Source organism: Oratosquilla oratoria, chromosome 20 (genome assembly GCF_046742065.1).
Source record: "Oratosquilla oratoria isolate Oo_2021 chromosome 20, ASM4674206v1, whole genome shotgun sequence".
NCBI lineage: Eukaryota > Metazoa > Arthropoda > Malacostraca > Stomatopoda > Squillidae > Oratosquilla > Oratosquilla oratoria.
In genome coordinates, this window is record NC_134796.1 from 41,481,742 (window position 1) to 41,499,644 (window position 17,903).

A 17,903-nucleotide genomic window follows, 5' to 3' on the forward strand; every position below is an offset into this window, starting at 1 on the left:
TTCATGGTTCGAGAGGAACATACAATAATTCTTTTTGACACGAAGGCGTTTCTAATATGTTTTGTTGAGTAAGAATTTCATTCAACTAAAGAACAGACATTAATGGTGTATTCATCGATGACAACTACGCCCTATAATCATTACAGCAAAACCGTAATGAAAAAGTTTCAATTGATAATTCTCCTGAACAATATTCATAGATAGATGGATAAATAAATAGATAAACAAACAAATGAATGAATGACTGAATAAACAAATAAATAGATTAAACCTGGAAAGTCTGTATAATGGTCGTTTTCTTTTTGTGTAGCTCAATATATATCTGAAAGGAAATAGTAAACTAGACAGCCATCTGTTTAGTTCCCATGCGAATTACTCGCACAAGTCGTTCATGTAATTATCTTGCATATTATATTAAATTATACGCAAAAATGATAAATAGATAAATAAATAAATAAGATAAAATAAAAAATAAATAAACCAAGATGAAGTGGAAAATATACCATGTCCTTTGATATTGGAACAGTACTACATAACTGAACAAGATTAGGAGCAATGACAGGGTTGCTGCAGAACGGAAACCACACAAATTAATGAGATAATCTGACGTTAGACACAGTACAGTATAAAGTGTCACGACGCATTCGCGCGCGCGTGTGTGATTCACCATGGTCTTGAATCACGTGTTGGATTCGTGGTCGTCAGCTATTACCCTCCCGAAAGAGAGCTCGTGTATGACCGATTTATGGGTAATGCTTTGACCTTACACGCACACACACACATCTAGCTTCCCGCCCACGAGAGTTGGAATAATAACTCGCAGCGCAGCGATACTGAAATTATTTCATCACTGTGCGGGATCCGAGCCCGGACCTCCGTAGTTGCGGCCGCGAACGCTACCACTGCTCAATCAAGCGTGTGTGTGCATTTACATAGTTGTATTTTACGGGAAGGGGAGCTATGCTCGTAGTGTCCCGTCTTCATATCTCGTTTTATCTAGACCGTTTTTAAATTCGTGTAGGCCTATTGTTTTTGCACACACCACTTTCTCATCTAACTTGTTCCAAACGTCGATTACCCTGTGGGGAAAACTATTCTTTTTCAGGTCTCTTCTATAACTGTCTTTCTTGATTTTCTTTCCGTGTCCTCTTGTATTTCTACTATTCCATTTTATTAGATTATCTCTATCAATACTTTCTATGCCTTTCATGATTCTATAAATAGTTATCAAATCTCCTCTCTCTCTTCTTTGCTCTAATGTTTGTAGCTCGAGTTTTGCTAGTCTCTCTTCATATGATAGTTCTGAGTGTTGGTGCCAATTTCGTAATTGCTCTTTGTATTCTTTCAAGTTTTGTTATATATTTTTTTGTACTTGGTGACCATGTCGTTGCTGCATACTCCATTCTTGATCTTATCAAAGTGACTAGTATTTTCTTCACCATTTCTTCATCCAGGTATGTAAATGTCACTTTGATTGTTTTTATCAAATTATAAGTTTCTAAAAAAAAAATTGTTTATATGTTTCTCAGGGGACATATTAATTATTCATCATAATGACTCCCAGGTCCTTCTCAATTTCTACTTTTTTATTTTATTTTTCTCCCAATTTATATGATCCCACTATTCTTTTTTTGCTTTTTCCAAATTCCATTATACTACACTTCTTGATATTGAATTCCATCTCCCACTTCCTACTCCATTCCCATACTTTATTGAGATCACTCTGTAGTGACTCACAATCTTCTTCAGTGTTCACTTTTTTAAACAATTTTGCATCGTCTGCAAAGAAGGTCATATAACTTTCAATTCCTTTATCCATATCATTAATATACATAGCAAACATTATTGGGGCCAGAACTGTTCCTTGTGGAACTCCACTTATCACTTAATCGCAATTAGAGTGTTTGTCTCTTATCACCACTCATTTTTCTTTCATGCAAGAAGTCTTCCATCCACTTCAGCAGTTTGTCCTGTATTCCTCCTGCAGTTTCTAATTTCTTTAGCAACTTCTTATGTGGCACCCTTATCAAAAGCTTTTTTCAGGTCTAGAAATGCACAATCAGCCCATCCAGTTTGTGACGTATGATCGTCCTTATCTAATTCCAAATTGCCTTGGATTTAGTACGTTTTTTTTTCTTCAAATGCTTTACCCATCTAATTTGATCATTCTTTCACAAAGTTTAGCTATCGTACTTGTAAGAGAGAGCGGTCTATAGTTAGTAGGTTCTTCCTTGTTTCCCCCTTTATATATTGGTACTATATTTGCTCTTTTCCAATCTTCTGGAACTTTTCCTTCTTTCAATGAACTGTTTATTAGACTATGTATTTTGTCTGTTAGTTCATTCCTGCATTCTCTCAAAATCCAGTTTGCCATTTCATCTTGTCCATGCGATTTTCTGACATCGAGATTACTCTTAACATATCACCCTTCAATTAAAACATATGTCGCAATCCTTAGGCGTTGTTTTCCTTGATAACTGGGACGATATCTTATCAATGAAATATTTCCCCCAGAGATTTCAACATGCTATGTTTATCAGTGGCCAAATCCACTGGCGTGGATTTCACTTCCCCCACACCGAGAGGCAGACGTCATTTGAAACACAGCGTTATTATTTTACTCCTGGACTGGTACTGCAACGCTGAGGGTGAGTAATGAATTGTCGAAACAACTCATTTTATGTTAAAAATAAATAAATAAATAAATAAATATATAAATAAATAGATAAATAAACAAATAAAATAAATCAGTCTAGTGTGCATGGTCTGTATTGTTTATTTTTCTTAATCAGTTATATCGATCTATGCGTTTGTGTTGGATTTAATTCTTTGGTTTTTATTTAATTTTTGTAAGCATTCATAGCTTGTTTGTAATATTCCTTAGCTCGAATGGTTTCTCTCTTAAACCATTTATTCAAAGCCTTGTTTCTGAATTTAATTATCCCCTATACTCCATTCCAATAAGAAATTACATTCGATTTCTGACGTTCAGCTCGGTACAGTTGGTAGTGGTGCAGACTCCTGCTCCACACAGGCACCAACGATGCGCAAATTCCTCATCTCCTTCAGAAAATATTATATTTCTCCACTTTGTTCTTAAGATAGGAAATCTTGGTTTTAATAACAAAAATGTCAAAACTCGATAGGGTAAGAAACTAAGTGGAGTTGAAGTCAAGGAAAAGAAATGATCGGTTTATACACATATTTACTTATAATCTATATTTACAACACTTATGATAACAAGTATAGAATAAAACATGTGTGCTCCATCATAAACAGCTCCTGAACACGATGGTACATTCAGATTACATATAGAAAGCCACGAAAATTAAAATTAAGGATTTTTATCAATATTTTGCGTCATTACGTTCGTGCCGCGAAGGAGGGAGGGATGGTAGTTGCTGGCTCTCTCCATCCACCTCCTCTTTCCAACTTATTCATCATTTAATTTATTATGTGAATGTATTAATTATCTATCATTATTATCCGAGACTGTTTTCATGTAATGTGAATTTATCAATAATCTGTGGAGACGGTAGGTATATTATTTGAGTGTACTCATAAGAGTAAGAAAAATAGAGATATAAGTAAAATGAATGATTTCTCATATGAATTAAATTATGAATAAACTGGAAGGAGAAGGAGGAAGAGCGAGAGGAGGAGGAGGAGGAGAAGGAATAGCAGTACCATCTCTCCCTACCTCGCGCCACAAGCGTCATGACGCAAAATATTGATAAAAAACAACAACTTAATTTTAAATTTTACGGCTTTCTATATGGAATCTGAATGTACAATCGTGTTCAGGAGCTGTTTATGTGAGAGCATACACGTTTTGTTCTACACTTATCATAATTTCTGTAAACATCGATTATAAGTAAAGATGTGTATAAACCAATAATTTTTTCCTTGACCTCAACTCCACTTAGTTTCTTACCCTATCGAGTTTTGAAAATATTTGGTATAATTGTAAAATAACTGCTCTTTCTAATGATAGAAAAAAAAAACCTATCTTATGAAAGAAGTGGAGAAATATAATATTTTCTAAAGGAGATGAGGAATTTGCGCGTCGCTGGTGCCTGTGTGGAGGAGTGTGCAGGACTACCAACTGTGCCGAGCTGCACGTCAGAAATCGAGTGTGATGTGCGTGTGTATGCATGTATGTATGTATATATATATATATATATATATATATATATATATATATATATATTTATATATATATATATATATATATATATATATACTGTGTGTGTATTTACCTAGTTGTATTTTACGGGAAGGGAGCTATGCTCGTAGTGTCCCGTCTCCACATCTCGTTTTATCCAGACTGTTTTAAATTCGTGTTTCGTTTTTGCACGCACCACATTCTCATCTAACCTATTCCAAACGTCTATTATCCTGTGGGGAAAGCTGTTCTTTTTCAGGTCTCTTCTATAATTGTCTTTCTTGATTTTCTTTCCGTGTCATCTTGAAAAAGGTGAACACCGAGGAAGATTGTGAATCGCTGTAAAGCGATCTCAATAAAGTATGAGAATGAAGTAGGAAGTGGGAGATGGAATTCAGCATTAAGAAGTGTAGTATAATGGAATTTGGAAGAAGAAAAAAAAAAAGAATAGTGAGAGGAAGAAATTAAAAAAGTGGAAAAAGAGAAGGACCTAGGAGTCTTTATTATGAATAATATGTCCCCTGAGAAACATATGAACAAAATTTTTGGAGAAATTTATAATTTAATGAGATCAATCAAACTGGCATTTACATACCTTAACGAAAAAATGGTGAAGAAAATACTAGTAATTTTGATAAGACCAAAATTGGAGTATGCAGCGACGACGTGGTCACCAAGTACAAAAAATGTATAGCAAAACTTGAAAGAATACAAAGAGCAATTACAAAATTGGCACCAACGCTCTCAGAACTATCATATGGGGAGAGGCTGGCAAAACTTGAGCTACAGACATTAGAGCAAAGAAGAGAGAGAGGAGACTTGATAACTATTTATAGAATCATGAAAGGCATGGGAATTATTGATAAAGAGGATATAATAAAATGGAATAGTAGAGATACAAGAGGACATGAAGAGAAAATCAAGGAAGACAATTATAGAAGAGACCTGAAAAAAACAGCTTTCCCCATAGGATAATAGACGTTTGGAACAGGTTAGATGAGAATGTGGTGTGTGCAAAAACGATACACGAATTTAAAAACAGTCTAGGTAAAACGAGATATGAAGACGGGACACTACGATCATGGCTCCCCTTCGCGTAAAATACAACTAGGTAAATACACGCCCTGGGATTCTGCTGTCCTCTTCTTACGAGGAATAGGGGACGAGTTGTAGGTAGGACCATGAAAAAAAATTGGTGACAGGTCCTGGATACCTGTTGCATGTATGTACAATTGCATGTATCCCATTCAGTCCTCTATGCTAGCAGGAAGTACGGGACATGCTAAAGATTGGATACTACGGCATTTGCTTAAATAATTGTTTGGATTTTAGCTACATATTTCCTCAGGAATAAATGTATTAAAATTAAAAATATACAGTCAGGATTGAAACAATTCCTTATTCCACAAATGACCACGTGCAGTACGTTTTTTTATTTTGTTTTTGTAAACGATTTCATTAACAGTTATTACCGTGTTGTGTCCAAAGAGATGTCAAGAGTTGTTTGGATACCGCTCTTCTTGGCTGTGATGACGACATTGCATTTTGTCGACATTTTGCCTTCCAACGCTTCTCCAATTCAGACTTCCGACGCTCAAGAAGGACGTAACGACACACATCGATGCCTCAGTAAGGAGCTGGGCTGTGGTTTATCATTGCTTCTGTGACTTTTGTCCTTACGGACAACCTCGAGCTGATTCGATAACTACAACTCTACAGTATATACTGTTCATAATTTTTATATAACTGATATTTCCTTCACTAAAATTGCTGGATAGTTGGTTCCTTAAGGTTTTAAAATCTTCAAAAAATTCAAACTTTTTCATCATAGCACCTCTTCCCCCCCAAAAAAAAAAAAAAAAATACTCTGGTGGTAGATATCAGTAGCCTATTGTTATTCAATGTCTCAAAATGAAAATAAACACAAAGAATGCACGCTTACACTCATCTGCTACGGTTTAGGCACACATACTCGTACACCGACATTCATCCGCCTCAAAGCCCTTACTTTACTGGGAGGCGGGGGGAGGAGGCATAAAAATAAACAGGGAATCCCTTGTACCGGGTGGCTACAAGAAATGAAAGTCAAATGGTGGGAAATACACTGTAATCACTGATACCACTGACAACTAATGCGCGTGAATACAAAGTAAGAGCTGGCCCCCAACTGACGCCAAGCTGCCAATTTGGCGCGAACAGACATGCATCGCATTTGCGATATCAAATATAATCACAATATACACAATGATTACACATAATTACAATAAATAATAAAACAACAAACAACAAAACATATGACAATTTTATAAAGAGGGGAAAACATACAATTCCCCAAATAAGCAACACACCAGTACAATGTACAATAATAATGGTATGATGTACAATCATACCACGCTAACACCCCCCCAATCAACTGCATTTAGTAACATATTGTAAAACAACGCGGCAGTAGCGGTGGAGACTGTTGGAATTAAGACGGTCGCATAGCTTGCAGGAGGAGTATTGTGGTGCGTCACTGATCTAGATATAACTGGATCACGGATCGCTGTCGAGATTATGAGGTCGGCGGCAGCCATGATGTTAGTACCAAAACAAAGTCGCGCCACGCGATCACTGATCTGATACAGTTACAGTTCTCGGCAGCTTTCGCTCCCATATACATATTCAACGATCATTTTACAATGCCAACTTGTGCTGCATTCAACTGCACCAACCGGAGAAAAGGTGGATGTGAGCAGTCCTTCCACTCGTAAGTAAATTAAGGTTTTATTACCCAAAACATCCCGATACCCATCAACAAATGATGCGGCCATCAGGAGCCATAAAATGTTGCCCACCAACTGTTTTGTTAGGTGTTGTCATGTTAATGCTTTGTATTTATTATCGTAAGAAATAGAGATCTAGCAGCAACCCATTTGTAACGAATGTAATCGTGGCAATAGCAGGATAGATATTTATCATTTAAAAATATCTTATAAGGCTCAAACGCTGTCCAGAGCTGTGTAGCTGTATAGAACCAGTTCTTTCTGATTACATGTGTAGGCATTTTCTATATTGTGAAGTGTGAGGAATTCATATAAGATGGGCTGAATTACTATTCGGGGCCCGTTCAAAAATTATGTAACGTTTTTTCTGGTGAAATTCGACACCCCCCACCTCATGTAACATTGCGTAACACTGGGTGTTACATCTCCCTGTATTACATAACACTGATTACAACTAATTACAACTCGGCACCCCCATCAAGTGTAGGCCAGATCCGCCAAACACCCCTCCCCCTTGACTTCTCACCAAAACATACTCATTTTTATTTGTCCTGTGTGAAATTGTTTACGATTGTATCAAAGAATGAAACATGGTATGATGTTTTTGGATTTTTTTGCTCGATATTTATTGCTCGATCTGTTAAGGATATGCTATTTCAGTGCATAATTTATGACATAAATTAATAAATGAATATAAATAACCATTATTAGCGTTGCGTAGCACTGTTGAAAACACCCCCACATCCTCGTAACACATCGTATCTACCATGCACCCCCCCCCCAGCGTTACATACTCTTTGAATGGCCCCTTACATGTTCACCACTTTAATGCGATATTTTACTATTTGAAACAATTTAGATCATAGATATGGCAATTTCTCTATCTTTCCACATGATCGACACAACCCCGGATTCTAACCTCATCGTCAATTTGATCAAGTGTATCGTCACGTGCTTCTGCAAAATCAGGCTCCATCATATCTCCAAATTGTATTCTCAAAAAGTAACCGGTGTCAAAGTGAGGAAGGAGTTATCAATTTTTTTTTATTCAAGCACCAATAACGATAAGCAGTACAGTAATCAAATGTTATAGGGATATTTATTCCGTTAAATGCTAGTATAGATCTATTATTATCCCTATAATATTTTGACTAAATATCATTATCCCATTTGTTGTCTGTGTAACATTCCCTTGAAGTTATATACTAGAATTATAATTTGTCAATGCCAACTCATCCATATACTGTACATGCACAAGTTTATGTATATAAATGGTTATTTCTGCCAGAGGTAATAAATATCAATATATTGTTTTATTGTGATGATGCTATTTTGATATACACCTTGTATATGTATGTACGTACGTATGTATGTACATGGAGGGCCCAGCAGCGACGAATTGTGTGGCCATTATATACCCAATCATGCTTGGATCACAGGCCACGAGAGTAACACGACAGCTCCCATGACACTGATCTAAAAATGGTGTTATAATGACCGGCGGAGCGATTCACACTAGCTGTTTTGGTACTTCCATTATGGCGGCCATGTCCCGCCCGCTGGCCTCACTCCTGGGGCAGCCCACGGCCCGTATACGCTATCCAGGTGTTATATAGATCAGTGTGGTGCGTCCCCCGCCACAGAGACTTACCGCACCGGTCTGTAACCCAGGCGAAGCCGTGCAGTCACGATATTGTGTCTGCGGACGAGGAGCCCGTGCTTGCGAAATCTCGGGAGAGAGAGACAGAAGTAGTCGTAGTGTTGTATTGGTACGCTCTGTGCGCGCTCTGTATTCATGCGGTGGAGTGGTTAGAAGAGTGGCAGAGTGTATGATTTTCTTGTGGTAGAGGGGAAGGGTGTGGCATCGTCGGGCAGAAGCATTTCACAGGCATTTTTGGCAAGGAGATCTTCGTATTTCTATGTGCTGTGTCAATACACTTATAAGGACATAAGAATACGAGGATGATGGAGATTGCAAGAGACCATAAGGGTTACAATTGTCAGTTTCATGTCCCTTACCACCTATCATTTCTATCCACAAAGTTATCTAATCTTCTCTAACAACCAATAGTTTCAGCTTACTACATGGTTACCAAGTCTATCCCGTTTGTTAACCACTTTATTAGTAAACCAATTCTTGCCTGTTTCCTTCTGAAACTCAAATTTGCCAAATTAAAACCCATTACTTTTGAGGACCTTGCCTGTATCACCCTTGTTAAAGTCTTTGACCACATGAATACCTCTATATGATTACCCAACACTCTTCGTCTTTCCAGAGTGTAAGTTATGGTGCCTAACCCTATGTAAGGTAATTTTCTAAACCCTTGTATACTTTTGGTCATTCTTCTCCGTACTGATTGTACAGATTTAATATCCATTCTATAGGACGGAGACCAAGAATGGACTGCATAATCAAGGATGGGTCTAATAATTGCTGTCTGCACTTTTATTTAATTGTCCAAGCACTAAATCCTAATGCTCTGTTAGTTCTACTCCAGCACTAATACATTGTTTCCTGGATTTAAGATCAGGATTCGCCCTTAGACGTGTGATTAATCACATATTATTTTAATAATTATATACTATTCATAATACACTAGGTGTCCTTGGAAAACATACTAACATAATGCTTTTTTTTCAGTTTGCGTTCCAGATGGATGTCCTCCGTGTTATCGACTTGATCATATGGGCAAATGTCGTATGATCATAGGGTGTAGCTCGCCGATGTTACGAGTAGCCAATCAAAACTAAAAGAAGACATGTTTTCTTTAATATCTGGTATATGCACTATAGAAAACGTTAAAAATAAATGAAAAACTACAATGCCTAATGGTCATAACTTTGTATATAAATAGACAACTCTTTATAGAAACAGGAATGTTACGTTGTCAATAAAGAAACATTTATCCAGTATCATATTTCTATTTATTTGAGAAAAGAATAGTGAACTTTTAGTTCTGCTATTCACTCTTCCCGTGCCATTTTCATTCAGTAACACGCCAATATTGGTTCTCAAGGTACATACAAAACCGTAAATGTTTATAATTTATATATCCTATTTAGTACACTCCAGCTTGTCTCATAGCCTCTATATTTTATTCATAATATCCACGTCCTGTTCTCTTTCACCTTTTACATTTTTCTCATTCAGCTCCACCTAGAAGTTCTTTCAATTTGTATCTCTCAATCTCCACTTTTTCATTTCCTTTTTTCTCCCCTTCATCTTTACCACCTTCCAATTTGCCTTCCACCGCTAGCATATTGTGATCTGGCACAATGTCATTCACTCCATTGTCGTCTATCTAGTGCGGATTTCATTTCAGTTCTCCAGACCAATATTATCTACAAACTCAGCTAGCATCAGTACACCATTCCTAGTCATATGTTCTCCTAGCATGCCTGCATAAGCACACTTGTCTCCCAATAATTACCATCATTCTAACATTTCTAAAGATGTATTTCTCAGGGTTCTCTCTCACTGGGCACCAGTGACATCAACAGAGTCCTCTTGTAGGGGACCAATTGGCTGGTCCATCGGTCATTCAGAGTCAGTAGGAACTAGGTATACCATAAACTTCAAGGTGGAAGGACAATAGGCATTGCCATTCTTGTCCAGGCCACCATTCCAAATAAGCCCATACACGCATAGCCTTTTGGTGAAAATATAGAGGCCTTAGCGGCCAGAAACACTTGTTGGTGGCACCCTCCTCCTATATAATATATATCGTTCTCAAGTGGGTGAACTGGCACCCAGGGAAATGCTCTTCTAGGTGGCTGTGAGACCACATTCACTCCAGGAGATTTTAATGCACATCACCCCCATCTTTTGTTCCATCCAACAACCCAATCCAATGGGGCACACCTTGTCAACACTGCTTAAGGATATACCTGAAGTCACCCTACTGAAGTCCTGTAAACCCACTCACATCTTTGGAGGGCGGTTGGACCTCTGCTCTCTATGAGCATGGCTCAGTGTGTCCACTGGATGGTGGACCACTATACTAGTGACCACTATACTATCCTCATTACTTTAGCCATGGACCTCCTCTCTTCTACCCCTCCACCACCTCCAACTGGACCCTTTTTCAGGAAGAGCTAGACTGCTGGTACCAGTCCTGCATTCTGCCATCAGGCATGCGCAGGAGGTCACACGCAGGGTCCAGGTAGAAAATTGGCTGAAATGGTGTGACACTTTCTCTGCCTAAACCACAGCTAGCACCCTCTGGAGTAAACTGCAGCTGACAACATATGCAGTCTCACCAACCCCCTCTTGGACAGGATAGAGAGGACGTGGTACACACTGCCATGGTACAAGTTGCCCTGAGGGATTGTCCCTTCACACTAGATGAGTTCTGTCGGGCTCGTAAGACGAGTAAGGATATTGCTCCAGGTAGTGATGGTATTCCTCACTCCTTCCTGAGGCAACTGGAGCCAGCTGGAGAGCTGACAGCACTGGCACTTGTCAATGTTTTTTGGGACATGAGACAACTCCCTGCAGAATGGAAAAGGCGGATGTGGCGCAGATTTCCAAGCCCAGGGACCCACACAGCTACAGCTCTACCTTCCTCATGTTCTACATTGGCAAGACTCCTGAGCGGATGGTCCTCCATTGCCTCCTTTAATGGATGGGGGCCTTCCATCATAATGGGTATGGCTTTACAAAGGGAGTGACAGCAACCAACTGTGTGGCGACCCTTCTTGTCTTGGTTGATAGTCAGCCTGTCCTTGTAGTGTTTCTGGATTTGGAAAAAAAATGGAGTTAGCCAATACTTCTGCCAGACTTGTATCATTGACTACCAAGGGGGCCCAAGTCAGACTCCTGTCCTTGGTTGCAGACTACCTCACGGGCAGGATGACGAAAACACGCTCCCAGGTACACCTATCCTCATACCACAGGATGGAAAATGGGACCCCTTTGTGGACCAGTGTGGTGAATCTTGGACAGGAGGTGAGAGTTACCTCCGTTCGCCTATGAGTGGAAAGGCTTTCTTCCTGTCTTCTCATCCAGTTTCTGACAGGCCCATGGGAGAGTGAAGTCAAGGCCTCACTTCTAAGTGTCCTGGATGTCGAGAGTGACCCGACCGGTCACTCCTGGAAGGCCCATGCAGTAAGTGTGATCCGCACCTTTGAACTTCGGGAACTGGTTCAGCATCGAGCTCTGGACAGACCTTTTCCAGACAATACCCACCTTCTTCTGGGGAAATCTTGCACCAGCTTCCTGCTTTTCCATCTCACCAGGAAATAGGCTAACATTGGTTAACATTGTGAAAAATATGTATGAAGACACAAGAGCAAAGTATAAGCTAAGTGATCTTGAGACAGATTGGGTAAAGAGAGATTGAGGAGAATGGATGTAGGAAAGTAGGAAATGATAGAATATGTTTGCTGCTGTATGCAGATGGTGTAATGTTGATGAGTAAATCAGGAGAGAAGCCATACTTCTCATATTTTTCTCTCATCCTACTTTGCAACCAGTCCCTGGATGCTTGCTTCTTCTCTTCTACTACCTTCTTCACTCCATCATCCCACCACTCGCTATCCTTCCCTCCCACTCTCCCTGCTCCACATACCCTTTTTGCACACCTTGTCACTTCCTCCTAGAAACATTCCCATTCCTCTTCCATACCTATTTCTACACTATCCTTCACCACTTCCCACACTTCTCTCAGCTTCTCCTTGTCTTCTGCTCCTTTTCTCTCTCATTCAAAGTTTGTTCTAAGCACCTCTCTACCTTCCACCTTTTTCCTATTATCCATTCTCAATTTACCTTCCACCAAAAACATGATCTGATATTCCCCCACTCTTTCCCTAAGAATATACATCCAGAACCCTTCCTATTCTTTTCCTGGATACAATTGTATAGTCCATTAACCTCTTTGGTACAATGACACCTACGTAGGCGTTATGAGGCGTGAGTGGGTATATCAAGATGCCAGCATTGGCATCTTGATTTTATTTATTTTGTAATTGTGGATGAGTGACCCCCATATTCTGTGAGCTGGCTTGATCATATTTTCTGTGGTTATTAGAATGAAAGAGAATGAGTTCTACAGTTGTAACTTTATATCCTATAACATGAGTATTGTGGTGCATCATCAAATCATCGTACATTAGGCAGCTGATGCTGCCTTGAAATTTTGACTCGTATCAACCACCCTGCCATCCACCACCCTCTCCCATGTGTACTTATGTTTTGACTTTCTTCCTAAACACTGTGTTAGCTATCATCAATTCTCTACACAAATCTCCACCATTAACTCTCTATTATGGAAATGGGGGAAATGTTTATATCAATAAAGAAGATATGAAAAGTAAAGATGGTTAACTCAACCAACATAATATAGCACAACAATGTACAGTTTTACAATATCATTGTAGTTATCATCTTGATTTGGATCAATATTACAGATGTGAACAATTGATGAGGAAAAGGAAACATATTTTCATGCTTAAATTTTCTTCATTGATAGTACACATTCATGGTACACATTTGAAATATTTCCACATATTTGAACCATAAAGGCAACACCATCATTGCCATCTACTGTACACCAGTGATCTTTAAGCTTTTTTGTCCAAGCCCAAATTAACCTGATGATCTTCTCTAATTTTCTCTTATTTAACAACAATTGTTTCTGGATACAACATAGTATCAATTTTGATAATCCCTCGGGATAATCAAACATAACTTAACACTGGTTTATACAGCTATCCTATTGCCTCTCTGGTACTGTACATTTCTCAGTTGTCAAGTAGAAGGGTGGCCCAAGCATCACAACTAAACAGAAGAGTCTACGTAGCTATGGTGTTACTAATCCATGTGAGAAAGCCTGAAAACAAGACGGAGAGGAATATTGATAAACACATGTAATGCCATCAGGTTATGGGCATATTATACAAAGAACTGAAGGGGTTATTGATATCAAGTCAGACATCCAGCTGGTATCAAGGAAAACCAATTGTCTCTGGAAATTTCTTAAAACTTGGTCTTATCTTTTTTCTGCACGCTTTGTGCCATAACTTGAAATCTTAATTCTCTCTTACCCTTACATATATATGTCTGACTCAAAAGGTGCAATATTTCTCCTTACTGTTGATCTGTGGTTTAAAAAGAAGTGTGATGTCCTGTATTTACCTAGTTATCTTACAGGAAAGGGAGCTACACTCATGGTGTCCTGTCTCTGTATCTTGCAGTGTCTAGTTTGCTCTTAAATCTGTGTATAGTTTTTGCACACACTATTGTTTTGTCCAATTTGTTCCACACATCCACCACTCTGTGTGGAAGACTGTTTTTTATAGGTCTCTTCTGTAACTGTAGGTTATGTAGACTGCAGGATCTGTAAAAGTGTAGCTTGTGGAAAGAAGGGAGGCCTACCTGATTTTGACAGATCACAGGAAATTCCTGGCTAGTGACATCACTTGGAGGGTATGGGTCACAGTCACAGTCACAGTTCCGTTAGCAATTAATATATACAGAATACCTACTTGGATGCCTTTACAAAGGAGAGTGACACACTCCTTTAAGAAGGAATAGAGTGGAACAAGGAGAGAAACATTCTACTTAACAAGATAAAACATGCTCATGTTGAGGTTAATGTAGCTATGAGGAAAAATCTTTGCCATTTTTTCATCATCTCATGTGCATTACATAGTGAATTCATCGTGAAACAATGGTCTGAAGATGATATTAACTGAGCACTAACTTTGAATAATCTAAGTCCAAAAACCCATTGCTTCTTGCATAAAAATTGTAACTTACTATATCCATCAGTTACCACATGAAATCAATGGTCATTAAAAATCAGTGTTGTGCCAGGAGTCTTGAACACAGTGGTGTCCAATGCATAAATGTAAGGGTAGCTGTTCAGCTACTTTCAGAAACCATGTCGAAGGCTTTAGCTTATTTTGATCCAAGAGTGCTTCTTCAAAGCAAGTACTTGGAAAATACAAGGCATTTTATAAAACTTGTTGAATCATTGTTTGATTTTTTCAACTCTAGTTCCTTATGACAATAAAAATTTGATGTAATTGTTTTCTTTGTTCATTGTCATTGGTTTTTAGAACATGTGTTTTAAATAGGGCTATCAGTTCAATAAGGAAGCAAAGTTAGAAAATGATAAAACTTGCAAAATAACCCAAAGAGAACTTCGAAACACTATACGGTATATCATCACACACTTGTTCTTTCAGTTTCAAGAGAATAAAAACTAAAATAATTACTTTTCAGCTGATCATTATTTCCCAATGTTATGAATGGGCTGAAAAAAGTATCTGTAGGTGTGATGTCTGTTCATGTCTCTAGTATTGAGTGTTGGTGGGTGGGTGGGTGTTTGGCTGGCTGGCTGACTGCTGGTGCCCTCCATGTGACGTCACAGCCATGCACCCACAGTGACCTTGATAATACCTGGTAGTCTATCTTGGTTTTAGCCAAAGTGTGTTCCCTATTCCCCTTCTTCTCTGAAACTGTAAAATCCCTTTTGGTTTAGAGCCCTCTGGGTTACTTTTCCTGCAATATTTTGATTAATTGTTGCCTAGAGTTTCATTAAATGGGAAACCTTCAGCCCCCACAGTGGCTGACAATGCTCCTCAGAACATCCCACAGATCTCTCTAGGAAGAAACCTTGGATTGTCATCTGTGTTGTATAAGTGTTAGACTTTCTATGTCATCAGCTCAAAGTGGTAGGTAGAGGAGAGCATATGCCAGTTGTCAGCTCCCAAGTGTGTGAATAAAGTGTATGAAATGCAACTGAAGCTGATAGAAAGTTATCTTGGACCCAGTCGAGAGACTGAATGTCATGCACTTTCTGATGGAGGAGAGGGAGTTGACGGGTTTTGAAAACTACTGTACTTTTATAGCTCACACTTGTCCCCTTTTCTCTTGTAAAGTGGAACTATACAGGCACTCCTCCAGTCCTCCGGCACTCTACCCTCTCTCCAGCAAACATAAGATAACCTCACCAGCCAGTCCACCATTACTGTACCTCCTATTTTTTAGACATTCTGCATGGCATCCATCCAGACCAGGTGCCTTACCTGCTCTCATCATGATAACAACTGCCTTCACTTTATCCTTCTTTTTTTCTCCTCCATTTTCCTCACTTATCACAGTCATTTTCTTAGCGCTTCCCACTGCAACTATCTTTTGCCTCCCTATCCTCCTTCACATTTAGCAACTCCCTAAAATACTCTGCCCATCTTCCTCTTACTGCCTTCTCTTCCATTATCATCTCTCCATCTACACCTTTTACCTTTTCTTCTCTACTTGATTCGCCTCCTCTTCCTCTCTTAATTTCTTTCCAAAACATCTTTTTTTACTTTCAAAATTTTCTGTCATACTCTTACCCCATTTCACATCTGCTCTCCTCTTTGCCTCCTTTTCCTTGTGCTTTACTTCCCTTTTCTTTGTATCTCTCATATGACTCCCTCATCCTATTTTGTAACCAATCTGTGAAAGCTCGCTTCTTCTCATCTACAACCTTCTTTGTTTCCTCATCCCACCATTTACTACCCTTCTTTCTAATTCCTCTTGTCCTTCTTGTTCCACACACCATCTTTGCACTTTGTGATTCCCTCCTTGAACCATCCCCATTCCTCCTCTACTCCTAGCTCTACTCTATCCTTCACACCCTCACACTCCTCTCTCAGCTTCTTCTTGTGCTCATTCTCCTTTTCCTTTTCATGTAAAGAGTTCACTCTAAGCACCTCCCTACCTTTTGTCCTTTTCCTCTTTCTCCATTTATCCTCCACTCTCAACTTACCTTCCACCAAAAAATGATCTGATATTCCCCCACTCTCTCCCCTTAGCACATGTACATCCTTAATTTTTCCTGTTATACTTCTATCTACCACTACATAGTCCATTAATGCTCTATCTACCACCCTTCCATCCACCACCCTCTCCCATGTGTACTTATGCTTGACTTTCTTCTGAAACACTGTATTTGCTATCATCAACTCTCTAGACACATCTCCACCATCAACTCTCCACTATGATTCTTTCCTGGAACTCCACATTTCCCAACCACTCCGTCAATTGGTTCATTTCCTACCCTAGCATTAAGGTCTCCCAATACTACTACATTGACATTCCTCCCTAATCCCTCTATGCACTCATTTAAATCTATCCAAAAAGCCTCCCTTTCTTCTACACTCTTCTCACTACCAGGTCCATATACACTTACAAAAACCCACATCTCCTTTCCCAGTTTCACCTTCATCCTCATTATCCTTGAGAAAACCTCCTACTCCACTACACATTTACCTATCTTTTCACTTACTAGTATAGCCACCCCTTCCCTCACTCTCCCTTTCTTCACTCCTGAATACCTTCCAATTACACTCCAAAACTCAATCCTGCCCTTCCCTCTCAACTTAGTTTCACTCAGAGCCAACACATCCATCTTTCTTCTCATAAGCATACTACCTATCTCTTCCCTTTTACTCTCATCTGTACCACATCCACGCACATTAAAAGACCCAAACCTTAGGGTGCTGGTTGGAAAACTCCTAGACCCTTTTATGCCTTTACTTTATTAGGAATGTCCCCTGTGGGGCTACAGGGAGAAGGATGCCTGGTCCCAATCCCTGTCCCATTATTCTTCCCTCTTATGATCCAAGTGGAATTACTTGGTGGCAGTATTCTTTTCCCCACACCACAGGGTAGGCGAAACAAGGAAATGAAATTCAGAGAAATGGTACAGGACAGCAACAAGGGGTTGGGGGACAGCATAACAGAGGGACAGTAGCAGTATAATAAAAGTTTCATCATTTCTCTGTGAGCAGAGTCCTCCTCTATCACAGACAAAATGATGTGTGGCTCTGGTCCATAGGGGCGCCCCATATAGACCCTAAAGTATCAACTGCATGCATGCTACTTGCCATAACAATGTAAAGCCAAAACCCCAGACGGGTAATATAATAGAAAAAAGTAAAACTGGAAAGATATGAAACAAAATTTCAGTTACTTTTTGCTT

General features: G+C 39.1%; 2 protein-coding genes across 5 annotated transcripts in view; one reads left to right on the top strand and one right to left on the bottom strand.

The window, feature by feature from the left end:
- The first annotated feature begins 2,469 nt into the window (after positions 1-2,469).
- LOC143036493 (uncharacterized) lies at positions 2,470-14,962 on the top strand. 4 transcript variants are annotated; one of them, XM_076203904.1, is made up of 3 exons: positions 2,494-2,648; positions 5,631-5,794; positions 9,572-14,962. In XM_076203904.1, the coding sequence occupies exon 3, from the start codon at positions 11,179-11,181 to the stop codon at positions 11,599-11,601; it is 423 nt and encodes a 140-aa protein (XP_076060019.1). In that variant the 5' UTR covers positions 2,494-2,648; positions 5,631-5,794; positions 9,572-11,178; the 3' UTR covers positions 11,602-14,962. The 4 variants fall into 4 exon arrangements, with proteins under 4 accessions (XP_076060020.1, XP_076060019.1, XP_076060018.1 ...); XM_076203903.1 differs by having other exon boundaries at positions 5,654-5,794; XM_076203906.1 differs by having other exon boundaries at positions 5,654-5,794; positions 9,572-9,843.
- Positions 13,406-17,903, bottom strand: part of LOC143036492 (transmembrane protease serine 9-like) — a 73,319-nt gene continuing 68,821 nt past the window's right edge. The window contains exon 18 of the mRNA XM_076203902.1: positions 13,406-13,760. Within this exon, the coding sequence (XP_076060017.1) occupies positions 13,723-13,760 (38 nt within the window). The 3' untranslated portion in view covers positions 13,406-13,722. The remainder of the gene's footprint in view (positions 13,761-17,903) is intronic.

Excerpts from the sequence above, each read along its gene's own strand:
- LOC143036493 (XM_076203905.1), top strand. The coding sequence starts at position 11,179 with ATGCAGTCTCACCAACCCCCTCTTGGACAGGATAGAGAGGACGTGGTA.